Source organism: Watersipora subatra, chromosome 11 (assembly GCF_963576615.1).
Source record: "Watersipora subatra chromosome 11, tzWatSuba1.1, whole genome shotgun sequence".
In the NCBI taxonomy this organism is placed as follows: domain Eukaryota; kingdom Metazoa; phylum Bryozoa; class Gymnolaemata; order Cheilostomatida; family Watersiporidae; genus Watersipora; species Watersipora subatra.
In genome coordinates this window covers 40,386,142-40,400,921 of record NC_088718.1, presented here as the reverse complement: position 1 = coordinate 40,400,921, position 14,780 = coordinate 40,386,142, and the positions used below count along the sequence as shown (strand labels likewise).

The following is a 14,780-nucleotide window of genomic DNA, read 5'->3' as shown; positions in this document are numbered from 1 at the left end:
AATCGACTGCGCAATTGTCTTTTTGCAGTGCTAGGTTGCTATTCGAGGCATCACATACTACGGTTTTGGCAGCAAACCGTAACAAATTGTGACAGTTTTTTTCAAAAATGCCAAACTATGTTCCAGTTGAGCCATATTATGAGATGACAACATTATTTTCCGATTTGAGCACCATAGCGACATGAAATAAGAAATTTCTGTCCAATGAATTATATATATAAGTGTCTGTCGTTCATCTTTCCAGTAATAACGATAAAGTTTTACAAATAAAAATCCGTTTGGCGAAGGATTTGAACTCGGGACATTCAACTAGCAAGTCTACAAACAAGCGCTCACAACCACTAGGCTAAGCCGTTCTTATCATTTTCAACTTTTTATCTATCCTTAGGTTACAAACTTAATATGTACTTTTTATTATTGATTAATAACACTTTTTGCGTTTGTTTTTCTTCTGGAATTTTTTTAAAGCCATTTCACAGTCTATTATCTATTTTTTGATTTGTAATTTTCAAATGTGTCATTTCAATTTCAAGTGTGCCGTTACACTCCTGTTTTTAATTTTTCCTAAAGACAATCGCGAAATCTATGTAGTACGAACACAAAGCACTCTCGTGCGCTTCACAGCAATACGTTTGTACCAGTATTAAGAAGTACTAGTATTGTCTATCAAAACTTTGAATACAACGAACTTCTGCTGCAACAGTAACCTTTCTTATACGCACACTTCTATATACTCATATTTTTTATTAATTCAACATATTCATGTTTTCTATTTTGTTTTCTCAGTTCACATCAATTGTATCAGTGTCAAATCATTTTTCATCTTAAAAATTGTAGCAAAACAGACTATCTATCCGTTACTTGCTAATTGTTCCTCATTTAAACACTTTTACAGTTGTTTTATTTTTCTCTCAATTTATTTGACCTGCACAAACACTTTTCTCATGAAATGAAGTTTAAAAGTTAAAATGGTAAATATTGTATACATTCAATAAAAATAAATTTTTTGTGTAGATTTTTTATTACCTGGACATTCACTAGTAATATACTGATGAGTAAATCAAGAAATATGCTAGTGGCTAGAAGCTTTTGATTGCATTGATGAAAAGAGCTGGGGGTGCATGCTTCCCTTGACAGCATATTTCAATACGCTATCATGATTATGGACAGCCTATAGGTTACAGATGAAGCATGACAAACTACCATGCTAAATCTAGATTTGTGTTTAAACGCTACAAATATTTAAAATCATATCCTTTATAAGAGTCATTAAAATGAAAAGTTAAAAAATATACTGATTGATACATTCACCTTTGCCTGGTTACATGCATTTGACAGCAGAATGCCTTACTACGTGGTACAATGTATATCACTAAAGATGAGACGTTTAATTTGTGATACATGACACGAAGCTTGACATTTTGAGCTAAGCCTTGCCACATAATAAAGTGTAACATCATATCAGAGGCTATTTTTATCTCTGACAATGATAGCATGAGATTGACTTAATAAATATTTCAAAGGTCTTGAGTTTGTTATCCATGTGAAGACCGGTAGTTTTTGGTGTTATAATAAAGGTTTACATAAAAATAGTGACCCTGTTTTATCATATGCAGATACAACTAATAAAATTGGCCAATCAATACCTAGATTCATGAGCTCTAACAAGGTGGAACGAATCCAACACATTGATACATATTTCATTGAATAAACAACCAGAGGTGTACTAACCAGATTGCCAATGCTACACACCAACTAATTTGCACAATGCTCATTTTATTGGTTGATCCACTGACCAGTCAATCATATGGTCCACTTTTTTATTGTCAATCAATTAGATTAAAGAACAAATAACTTGCATGATTGTTAATAAAATAAATATTTTAGTATTGAAGACAGTACAATAATTATAGCTCAAAAATGGGAAGATTTGCCCTATTATAAGCAAGAGGGTTGTGGGTCAAGCAGAACATTTACAGCCACTTTGTGGTGGTGAACTAGCACGAAAACAAGCTGTTTTGCACTGATTAGCGCTCCTAAACATGTAATCATCAAGATTTCAGCGCTAAAGTTCAGAGTAATATAATTTTACCAAAATAATGAAAATAGTATTTATAAATTAAAACTTACTTTGTAGTTGCAAACAATATATGCTTGTTTAAATTCTGATTTGACTCCTAATAAATATATTTAAACTGTAACAAATTAAATAACTCATGTACAAATCAAGGATGTGATGTTTCTCTTACTATAAAAACACGATACCATGAGAACTACTCTATCGACCAATGTGTGTGAAGCTGCCTTTACGAGTCCTCATATAATTTGTAGTTGCGTTTTTTAGTTTTGAGTTTCAACTGAAAATGTGTAAGGCTGCAATCGTAAATATTCAGGAAGCTCTTCATTGAGTTGCCGGAGCATTTCCTCTGTCTCCATCACATGCGTTCTCATCTTCTTCAAAGACTGAGTGATGTCAGAGGTCTTTTTTAGCTGCTCGGCTGCTTTCGCGTAAGCCTTTTGCCTTTCGGTAAGCCTATCCATCATCACCTTGACAGCCAAATCTACCTGCATAGATGCGAGTGACACAAGTAGTCAGTGCTTGGCACTAGAGGACTGAGCTTAGTCTACAACCTGCTAGACTTGTCAATAAGAATAGGCGTGTCCATCATTACGTTAAAAAAGTACCGGTATCTTATTTGGTGTTTACGAGCCAAAAGCTTTGATATTGCCTTCAGAAACTACAAAATCTAGCATTTAATCCTCTTTAAACACAGGTAATATTGCAAAAAATTGTGTGAGCAACCCTTTAAAGATCGAGGATGACGTCTGCTTGGCTTAATGCAAGCATAAGGCTGTGCGTATTTTTAAGGAGCGTTATTGCACATACAATGGTTCTGTGATCTCAGCTGGACATGCCTGAGTCCAGTGGGAAGGTAACCTTGATGACTGGAAACATGCCCAGTTGCGCAGAGCAATTTAAGCTTGGATGCCATTCCTGTCATCACCAGTGACTTTTTCTGGGGATTGAATCCCAACCTGTTGTATGCAGGTCAAGCCATCTAAACCACTACACCAAGGCGCTGAAAATTAATTAACTATAGATAGCTAGATAATTTGGTTGAGTGCTTTGTGAGAGGTGCAACACTATTAGCCTTAGTTCTAAGCTGTGGAGTATAGAGTAGAAGAGTATTATAGATCAAATATTCTAATGAGCTGAAATACAAGTGCTGCCAAATGGGCTGATCAACTGGCTTATTCGTTTATAAAATTCATTCAAATGACTGTTCATGATACAACTCTAGCGCAAACAGTGACTCCGGGTTTAAAAGGGCTTCTTCTATTTTATTGAAAATCAAATTTGTGCTAAATCCTGAAAGTTTAGCAAAGTCTTAATTCATCACAAATCTAATTAACTTATGAATACACACACTAGTATTAGATTCCTCAGTCTTGTCTCAACAAATTGTCGTTCGAAATAGAATTACGAAATAGCCAAAGTAGGCATCATTGGAGCTGCTAGAAACTGTACAGAGACAGTAGTGTACAGTAAATACCTGCAGATAGAACCAAAGAGACTAATGACACAGATAGGTGTGCTACTTACAAATATATTTAAATGCATAAAACTAGTTCTGTTTGCTTGAGGAAGTGAACCACACTGGTTTTTGTAGGACTTTTGTGACGTAAGCTTTGATTATGACCGTGACCCATTACATATTTTAAAAAATAAAGTGCAATCACTCGACTACAAAGGCAGTACACCTATACTAGTGATGAAATTAGTAGCAAGCGTTTAACAAGTGTCTTTAAGAATTGTTTCATCAGTGAACAGACAACTTCATTTCACATGCAGTTGTGCATAATTTACAAATAATATAATTTTTTGATCAGGCAATTTGGCTTGAGTTTTTAACACACGAACCATTTTTTTATTGAATATTAGATCGTATATTATATTAAAATTTTAGTAAATAGTTCAAGGTCAGATACCCTCCTTACCAACTGCAACCTGCTGTTCACAATTCAGCACTATAGACCACTAAGCCTCAGCTGCCCCAGTATTGAATTGCCCTTCTCTGCCAAATCAACAATACAAACTAGTTTGCACACTGACAGGCAATCGTCTAACATGTGTTTCATTCTGAATCAAATAGCCTGAAGGCGGGCGGTTAAGAGGCTGGTTCTTAAGAACCCTCGAGTTTTGAAAACCAAATATTTTTAGTGACCGGGTAGAAGGCAGGAAGCGTATGAGCTTTTGATGAAAGTTTGAAATTTAATGAAATTGGCCAAAAGAATGTAGAATAGCATAGCGTTTACACGGACGAACAGACAGACACACACAATGATAAAGGGGTTTTCATTACCGTAAAACCTCTATTTGAACGCCATGAAGCTCTATTTTTCAACCATTCTCCTACAGTGGCAGTCAAATCGAAGTGGCGTTCAAATAGAAGCTGATGTTGTATTTTTTAAATAGCTTGTCAGAATTTTGGGAAGATAAATTTAACCCTTTTAAAGGTGAAGCGAATGGCACCTATACTTTGTACTCTCTTTTCGGCGAAGCAGCATCACCCTTTTAAATGCAATAAATCTGCAAACTCAAAGATCTCTAAATAAATATGCATTGGGAAGCTGAAAAATATCTCTACCAATTGATATCTATTGCTTACAATTAACTTATGATGATATGATTGCCTGTTCCCTGCTATACAATTTGTTGGAGCTTTCAACTTTTTATTTCATTCTAAATTTAAAGGCATACTTTCATTTTATGACTATATTTAATAACGTTGCATAAAAACTCATTACACTCATTGGTATGTTTGCTATAGTTTGCAGCAAAAAACTGGCTTTTTATGCACGATAGAATAGGAGTTACGAGCGTTGATCTATTGTAAACCGAGTTAAGATAAATGCAAAGATGCTATCAAATACTATGCTATAAATCTGCAAATCTGTAAGTTAATGATAATCTATCAAATGCTACAAAGCACAAGCTTCAAGAACAGTTACCTAAATGAACCATACTTATAATACATGCAGAAACAAAAATTAATATTTTTGAAACGAAAATATTTGCATCTTTTGCTCAGCCAGTTGCGTTCTGATCGTTGAATTCGATAGAACGAACATCTTTTGGTTGTCCAATACCTTCTACAATGTCTTCTGCACTGCTGAACTAGTCGATATTAGCGCCCAAACAATTTTTCAGCAGAGCAAAATCTTTACACTTTGCGTTTTGCACAAATAATAATAAACTTTTAGCGGGATGGGCGCTAAGCACAACCTTTAGTCTAAAACTAGTCGTTCACAAACCATCTTAAATTTAAACCGTGTTTCACTTATGTTGAAGTAACAAGACCGCGTTAAACAAAGAACTACTATTAGCCTGATACAGTTGTTAATTATTTCTATGGTGTTGCTTTCAAAGTTTTAACGAAAAAGTGAAAAGCTTTGTAGTTGGAAAACAAACTTCAATTAGAACAGAAGGAACGAAAGAATTCATTGTTATTGATGTAACCAAGTTATTATTAGTACAATTTTATTGACACTTTTCTACTGATCACTGACTATTATGGGTTTATAAAGATTAAAGAATGTCAAAGTGGCGATCAAATAGAGGTAGCATTCAAGTAAAGGCGGCGTTCAATTGAAGGTTTCACGGTAATATAGATCCTGAATCTACTCAATTAAAAAAAAAGGATTTTGAGGAGTTTATGGCCAAAAAAGCTACTTTTCTAAATTGATACAAAACAAGTCTAAAATGACGTAAAACAAAAATATATCTGTATTATAACAAGAGCGGTGTTTGTCCGAAACCAAAGTTAGAGGTGAAGATAAAACATCACTATCAGCGAGACTCCAAGGCTATGCATATGCTAGGAAACAAATGTGTATACAGAACAAAATGGCGCAACTTATACTGAGTGAAGTTTAACTACCGTAAACTCTCTATTTGAATGCCACCTTTATTTGAAGGCTGCTACCAATAGAACACCACTATGAAAGAAAGGTTGAAAAATACAATGGTACTCTTTAATTGAACACCACCTCTGTTTGTTCACCACTTTGACATTCTTTGATCTTTACGAACTTATAATAGAAAGTGATCAGTAAAAAAGTGCCCACAAAATAGTACTAATAATGACTCGGCTACATGAATACCAATTAATTCTTTTGTTGTTGATGTAGCGGTTGCCATGATTTTAGCGACGATGTATCTAAGAAGATCGATCATCACAATCATTGGAACTACACTCTGATTCCAAGACACAAAGGTCTAATCACTATCCATTTTTTTCATATTCATTCATAATGTGGTTTACAGTCTGACTTGAGGATTTTAAATTGTTTTGTTGGACGATGAGAATTCTCTCCAGGAGCAGCGTGCGACGTAAGGCATTGCTATGATGTATACCAACTTTAAAACATTAAAGACCATCTTTAAAAATTCAAAACGTTACGCCTGTTTTCTAACTTCAAAGTTTTTTTTTAAACTTTGAAAGCGACACCAACAAACAAATTAATAATTGTGTCTCGGCCAATATGTCAGAATCAAAGTAGGTCTTTGTTTACTCGGTCTGATACTTCGACGCATATGAAAAACGGTTTGGTGAAAATGTAAAAATAGTAAAAATTCTGACGAGCTAGTCGAAAAATGCAGTGCCACCCTGTATTTGAAAGCCACCTCTATTTGACTGCCCCTATGGAAGAAGGGTTGAAAAATAGAGAGCTATGACGTTCAAATATAGTAGAAGTTATAAAGTAACTTACCTTATATTTATTTTTATTGTTAAATTGTTTGCGCTATCTTTATGTATATTTATCTTTTAACTATCCTCTACATGTTCTGTGTTTTGTACAGAGCATGAAGAGGATGTACAGTGTTTTGCATTTGTACAGTAAAAAGTAATTTGGGTCGAGCATCAAATATTTGCTACAAATGTAAAGGGAATTATAAGGCGAGGTTTGGTTGTAACACTAGCAACAAATTTTTCTCTATAAAAATGAAAAGATTATGTATTGAAGGAACACAAAAAAGGTTTGTTCTGCAATATGAAACAAATTGCTAATGAAACGCTAGGCAAATTTATGTGTTTTTAGAAAATTTTGGTAACATTTCAAGAATAAATTATGAGCGGATAAGCATTAGTAATCGAAAAGTTAAAACTTAGGGGTTGTCTTCCTTTTCATTATATGTATGAAAAAAGAACAGACATGTCGTTATCTATTTAACTATAGTTGGTCAAACCTTAAAGAAAGCTTAACTAAACTTTTATTCGGTTTGAGGATTCGGTAAACAAAGATGCGCATCTTCAAAAGATCACACAAAAAACAGATGGCAAAATAACTTCTGTACACAGAACAACCGTATTCAGCCAGCATCACAGCTTTTGTTATAACAGGGTATCTACTAGCCTCAATCAGTGTGAGAGCATTTTGTCCTACCTCTTTCATTTTGGCACTTATTTGACGTTGCTCAGTAGCTACACTCTCTCCACAAACTTGCAGATGATCCTGGTATGTCTTACATATGGCCAAAACAGATTTTGTGTTCATTTTAGGGAGGGACTGAGGCACACCCTCAACCAACAGAGGCTAGAAATACAACAATAGCATAATTGTACAACTTAAATAGAATAACATGAAAACAAAATCAATCAAACTGGCAAGGAAACATGCACAAGCCCTTATACATACGACAACATTTTACGCTTCTCATGGAACATTAAAATAATACTCTTTATGTAACCAACACTTCAATCTCTATGCTCTATATTTAATATACATAAACAACCTTGAACTCTGGGATATCTCTCAGAAGTTGAAGTTCATTTGAGTCAAGCGTCATCTTAGGCACGGCTCCATCTCGAACCACAACCAAAGTGCTTTTGCCATCTTCATCTAATCATAGACGACCATGCGATATTATTTAGTTATATCTATGCAGAGCAGCTAAGCAATACTTTATATATATATCAATCATACTTCTGCTCAGTTCGCAGTCAGCAAGTAAGCCGACCCAGCAGGAGCTGGTCCGTAAATATCACAATGAGTTACCGATTGTAAACTACTCAAAACTAATTCTTAAAAATGGAACTACCCTTAATTGGCTTAACATAATTTTACCTCAAATAAATTATCAGAATTACGAAAAAATGTGTTAAACATGTAGCCTATTAACAGACCTGCCAACCCAAGAGTGGGGCAATGTGTGAGATTTGGTTTTGGGGCAATTGATGTATCAATGATAGTATATATAAAATTGTGGAAATTGGGGCAAAAATCTCACGCATTTTCATTTTGTCTTTGGGGTGATTGCGTGAGTCTCACGCCCAATGCGTGAGAGTTGGCAGGTATGCCTACTAATTAAAATCGGTGCTAAAACTAATACAGCTAGAATGCGCTATTTTTAAACTATTTCTCATCGACACACATCTATTACTACAGTATAATAAAACATCGGCTTTTTGATAACATTTTTGACATAACAGATTTCCATTTGCCCTGCATTGCTAACGAGCAAAAGATCAAGATTTTCCAACGCAATGGTTATACTTTTTATCTATATATGCAATAAAAAAGCTAGTTTGCCCTACCTTTGGATAAATTTTCATACTGGACATTAGTGCCAGCGTGGGGTTCTCTTGAAACCTTTTCACGTAGCCAATTGAACATGACCAAAAACAGTAAAACATACGCTGCAGCATAAGCGGATCACTTCCACCTACAGCATTTTAGCATAACAAAACCAACTCCTTATAGTCTGAGTGTAAACTCTTACTAGTGCACGCCAAGAGGTTGCTACATCGCGGCGAAACAATTTGAAAAACATTTGGCTATCCACTAAAAGCATAAATGGAATCGCGTTAGTATAAGTAATAAAGAGCTGTCTGCTTGCCAACGATGAATAATTTACTAGCTGGGGTTTGTTTGTTTGTTTGTGAATATTATTTATTGAGGTTTCCATGAAAAAATAGTGTTCTGTTGACCTCATAATTAAAAATTAAAGCTAATATAATGTGGTATAATATGATAATTGAAAATAAAATTGATAGTGGCTACAATAATATGATTTCTATAAGAGGATAATAAGGTCGTTGATTGAGCTGAGCATATATATATATAAAGTAATACTCGCTAATGATGCCACACCCGACCGTCAAGATTATACGGGAGCTACCCTAAGGCTGACTAAGCTGGACCGAAGACTGGCCCTGACGAATTTGGGACCGAACACAGGCCCGTAGAATCAGACCGAATACTGGCCTCGTAGTATCAGACCGAATACTGGCCTCGTAGGATCAGACCGAATACTGGCCTCGTAGGATCAGACCGAATACTGGCCTCGTAGGATCAGACCGAATACTGGCCTCGTAGGATCAGACCGAATACTGGCCTCGTAGAATCCGACCGAATACTGGCCTCATAGGATCAGACCGAATACTGGCCTCGTAACCTGGTTGCCGGTATACCCCAACAATGTAACTCCTGAACAAAACTCTTGGAAGTTAGAGTTACTCGGCTTCAGGCATGAAATTATCCAACTATCATTAAATGTCTAGTTCCTATTAGTTGGCAGAACACTTGTCTGGCTGAGGTGGTGCACTAGCGTGGATGCAGCTGTGGTTCGCTGTCTAATACCACATGCCTACGCACAGCGTTACAGACTCGCCAAATCTGTCTGTCGTCCCTCGAAGCCTTGTGTGGCTGCAGCTATGAAACGCAGTCTTAAGCCACGGCTTATGAGGAGAAGACAAAACAAATAAAGCTAGTGCTCCCTACTAGATAGTCTGCTATGAATCAATTAACAACACTTTGAGAAAGCGTCAAAGTTTATTCACAAATATCAGCACAAAGCACAACACGAGCAGAACACTCTAACAACACGATTGCATGTTCTTATATACACACAAAAATGGCAAAAACTAAGATAATTGGTTAAAATAATATAGGTCAATTTTACTGACTGTAATTGGTTACACGCATGGATAAGACAGCAAAACGATAAGATCCAGTCAAATCTTACCACAAAAGTTAGCGCAAACAAACAAAACGAGTGTCTATTACCTCCGCTTTACAAGTCCTCTCTCCGATACGCCCGCTTATTACCCATAAATACCGTAAGCTAGTTCTAACATGCTAATTCTAATGCTCCTCCAAAGCGAGTAGTCTTCGCGATCTGACCTGACCCTCGTGATCGACTCGGACTATAGCCTATAGTTCCGAGCTGATTTTTTTCCCAAAGGGCCCTCTTCAGGGCCACCACCTTGTACAAGAGTGTTGTTCATCTGGCTATGAGCGTTTACTTCACTACCCCCAACAAGAACTGAATTCTGTCCCAGAATAGCTACTTCTTTGTCAACCGGAAACATCTCCTGAGCCTTACACAGGTCCAAGTGGAACTCATCTAGGTATCTGGGTCGACGAGACTTCCTCTTTCCTCGGGGTGACTTCCACACCTGCTGTCTCTGAACGGCACTTGCGACCTGGCGGCCTATGTCATGGCTTTCTTGGGTGTCTTCATTTGTATCTGATTGAGCTGGAGTTTCCTCCATTTGCGATTGTTCCCCTCCCTGCCATAGCCGGATACGTCCTTCGTGTTGAACGGATAGCTTGCCATTTCGGCTCATCTCGTAACTCTGATATGGAAGCACTGCCGTAATGTGGTATGGACCAATGTATTTGGGCTGAAGTTTTTGGCCCCTCCCAGTAGGTTTATAGAAGGATTTCAACCACACCTTATCCCCAACCATATATTTTGATGGCTCTTCACTATCTGAGACTCGAGGCATTAGCTGTTCCCTTCGAAGTTTTTCTCCAGCTATTTGTAAACGCTCCTGGAGTTGCTGGGCATAATCTTCTTGCAGCACGGATTCCTCCCGTCCTTCATGGAGTAGATCAGGTGGTAGTCGCGTTTCTCTTCCGAGCATCAAATAATTCGGTGTTTCTTCTGTCATCCGGTGGGGCGTGGCACGTAGGGTTCTCATAATTTGTGGCAAAAGCTCATCCCATTCTCGATGCTCTGAATCACGCAATAGGGCACGCAGGGAATTCCCTACCGTTCGGTTTAATCTTTCTACCACCGAGTTCCCTTGTGGGTGATAAGGTGCCGTCTTGGTCTTCTTACAGTTCCAGAGCTTGCAGCATTCCGCTAGCAGCTGGGACTGAAATTGCGCCCCCTGGTCGCTGTGTAATGTTTCAGGAATGCCGAAATATGAGAACACCCGTTCATCCAGTATTTTAGCCACGGTGGAAGCTTTGCCATCTTTAATCGGAATGGCATCATACCATCTGGTAAAATGGTCTGCCAGCACTAATATTTGCGTATTTCCCGCTTCTGTCTCAGGGAGCGGTCCGCACAAATCTACAGCAACCACTTGCCAAGGCCGGCCTGCCGTTAGATGATTCTTGGGGTGGAAGTGGCGATGGCGAGCTACCTTGGCTTGTTGACACGCTGTACATGACGCCACGAATCTTCGGATGTCTCCAGTCATACCAGGCCAATACCATTTTCGGCGAATAGCTAGTAGGGTTTTGTTGACTCCCAGGTGTGCCTGGTTATGATTTTCAGTCATGATTGGCAACCGCCGTTCCTGAGGGCACACAGTTTGGTAACTTCTATGGCGCCCATCTGGCAATTGGATCCGGAGAGCCCCGTTTGGGCCTATCTCCAAAAATTCTTTTCTTGACCACAATTTGAGAGTTTCTGCCGATGCATGCTTTTCATCAATAGCACCTGCTGATTTCACGGCCTGTAGGACTGGTCCAATGTGTGGGTCAGCCAATTGTTCGGAGGTTATTTTTGACTCTTGAATCTCTGGGTTGTCTAAGGCACTCAACTTAATCTCCCCTGTCAACCTAGCACATTGCTTGCAGTCCTGACACTCTTGGCGACTCAATCCATCAGCGTTGTTGTGCTTGCGACCGGAACGATGAGCCAAGGAAAAGTCGAATTCTGACAGTGTTTCCATCCAACGTGCAAGTTGACCAGTTGGAACAGAGGTTCGTAAAAGCCAGAGAAGTGAGGCATGGTCCGTCCGTATCTCAAACTTCCTGCCGTATAGTTGTGGCCGGAAATGGTTTACTGCCTTGACTATGGCCAGAAGCTCCTTGCGGGTGACACAATAGTTCATTTCTTCCGGGGAAAACATTTTGGAGTAGTAGGCGACAACCTTCTCACCTTCCTTTTGCTTTTGGGAGAGAACAGCTCCAGTTCCCACCTGACTGGCATCTGTGTCCAAAATGAAGGGTAAAGTGTAATCTGGGTAAGCTAAAATAGGAGCTGATGTCAGCTTCTCTTTGAGTATATCAAATGCTCTTTGACAATTTTCATCCCAACGGAAGTTTGCCTCCCGTTTACAAAGTTGACTGAGTGGCCTTTGGAGTTCGGAGAACCCGGCAATAAACCGACGATAGTACCCGCAAGTTCCCAGAAAAGCCCGCACATCAGTCTTGTGCTGCGGTACTGGCCAATTTCTAACAGCTGCAACCTTCTCTTGGTCTGTTGCCACCCCATCTGCACTGACAACATGTCCCAGGTAGTTTACTTGTTTTGCAAAAAGCGTACATTTGCTCGGCTTCAATTTCAGCCCCGCAGCCTTCAGTCGGGTGAATACTTCTTCCAACCTACTGAGATGGCTGTCCAAATCTTTGGAAAACACGATTATATCATCTAGATATATAAGCAGAGTTCGCCAGTGTAGCCCTCGCAGTACTCGTTCCATTAGTCTTTCAAATGTCGATGGAGCTGAGGTTAGACCAAAGGGGAGGACTTGCCATTCCCACAAACCAGAACGTGTGGCGAAGGCTGCCTTCTCTCGAGCTCCCTTAGCTAGCCCCACCTGCCAATATCCGGATGTCAAGTCCAAGGTGCTAAACAAGCGGCTCCCGCCAAGAGCATCCAGACTGTCGTCTATGCGCGGGAGGGGGTAAGCATCTTTTTGTGTGACCTCATTTAGCTTACGATAGTCGACACAAAAACGCCAACTGCCATCTCTTTTTTTTACCAGCACCACTGGAGAGCTCCATGCACCATGACCTTCCTTGACCAGGCCATGTGCTTTTAGTTCTTCAACTTGCTTTTCAATCTCTTCCTCTTGCACAGGCCCATGTCTATACGGTCTTTGTTTGATAGGCCTAGCTCCAGTGTTGAGATTTATGTCATGTTGTACAACATCCGTTCGACCCAGATCAAATTTCTCTCTGCTAAATACTGCGTGATGTTTGCTGAGCAGATTCCTTGCTTTTACAGATCCTTCTTGATCCAGACCTTCACACCATCTGCAGACAATATCCTCCCAGTTTTTGTCTGGTATGGCTGGGGTGGCCATGTCTAGGCTTTCTATTGCTTGCACTGCTGTACAAACCGCAATCCGTTTGCCCGCAGGAATGGTCACTGGATGATCGCTATAGTTCATCACCCGTATGGGTAAGAGCTGCCCATTAGGGCGGTGCAACGAGCTAGCCACTACCACTCCTGGGGCTGCTTGAGTGGTTTCAATACACCCAGCCCCATGTACCCAGACACGATTTAGTCGGGCCTGTATGACCAATTCTGTTTGCGGAGGAATCCTGCTTGCGTGTCTGGCTTGCACCCCGACCTGTAAGGGTTCTCCCTCTTTTGAGCAACAGCTGACTTTGATACCATCGCATTGGAACTGGCAAGTTTTAAAGTCGATTGAGCTGTCATGCTCCTGGAAAAAGTTGAGCCCCAATAAGGCGTGGTTGTTGATGTCCGCCACCCAGAATGGTGCACTTACTTGTAGACGACCCAGCTTAAAGGTTAGTGTTGTGACCCCATCTAACCGGATCTCCTCCCCATTAGCGAGCACCCCGCGACCTCGGGTGGGCGATACCGGTGTGTAACAACTTCGTGGCAAGGTCTCCAGCACCGCGGTTGGAATGACGGATTGTGTACAACCACTGTCGAGTAGCATGGGCATAGTTTTGTTCTCAAACCTGGTAGGAACAAATAGAGCAGATGTGTGCCCTCCAATGTTAAATACAATGGTTTGCCTGATAGGGTCCTGTTCAGCAGGGCTCAGGCTTGACCCTGCTGAACATTGCCATTTTCCGCTTGCAGCTTTGGGGCTGGTCTAGGCATGGTCGGACAACTCCTGGCCATATGCCCAGTCTTTTGGCAACGGTAGCATGTAATTGGTGTACGCCTGGGCTGTATCTGTGTTAAGGCAGCGCTCAGCTGCTTTTGCATTTGTGCCTGCGAAGCTACCATTTGCTCAATTAAGGCGGCCTGAGCTGCAACTTCCTTCCGCAGGCAACTCACTTCATCTGTCTCGACCTGGTTTATGCGATTGGGTCCTCCAAAATTTAGCTCCCCAAACGACTGTACAAGCTCAACCACCTCTTAATAACTGTCAGGAGTACGATGGCGCAGCTCCCATGAAAGCGGCTGACATCCCGATGGCAACGCATTGGTAAGTTCCTTAATGGCTCTTTTCTCTTGCTGTGTATCATCCAGCTCCGGAAAAGCTTTTTCTACCAATTTGCGCACATAAGCAGCAAATTCATGAACATTGTCATTCGCCTTCCACTTCAATGATTTCAATAGCTTCACTGCGCTATCTTCCCTCAAACGGTAGCGGGAGGTTAACTGAGTACACATCCCCTCGAAGGATGTTGCTGTTAGTCCCTTTTTAGCAGGCCCCGATATCGCCATCTGAAATCTAATAGCAGCTTCTGGCTCCTCCCACTGCATTAACTGTGCAACTCGCGTGAACTGGTGTATAAATGTATCGACATCAGAGGTCCCATCAAAC

General features: G+C 39.9%; 1 protein-coding gene across 1 annotated transcript; it reads right to left on the bottom strand.

Moving 5' to 3' along the window:
* Positions 1-1,812: 1,812 nt before the first annotated feature.
* LOC137408554 (BLOC-1-related complex subunit 5-like) lies at positions 1,813-8,751 on the bottom strand. Its single transcript, XM_068095122.1, has 4 exons — positions 8,601-8,751; positions 7,799-7,905; positions 7,450-7,599; positions 1,813-2,565 (listed from the first exon to the last, which is right to left on the bottom strand). Exons 1-4 carry the CDS (start codon positions 8,677-8,679, stop codon positions 2,341-2,343), a joined length of 561 nt encoding a protein of 186 aa, XP_067951223.1. The 5' UTR covers positions 8,680-8,751; the 3' UTR covers positions 1,813-2,340.
* Between the last annotated feature and the right edge of the window lie 6,029 nt (positions 8,752-14,780).

Bases quoted from the DNA above. Each gene is read 5' to 3' on its own strand.
- LOC137408554 (XM_068095122.1), bottom strand. From the start codon at position 8,679: ATGTTCAATTGGCTACGTGAAAAGGTTTCAAGAGAACCCCACGCTGGC. The intron at 7,906-8,600 runs GTAGGGCAAACT...GTCTATGATTAG, and splicing joins GTATGAAAATTTATCCAAAG to ATGAAGATGGCAAAAGCACT. The intron at 2,566-7,449 runs GTAGGACAAAAT...GCATCTATGCAG, and splicing joins TAAGTGCCAAAATGAAAGAG to GTAGATTTGGCTGTCAAGGT.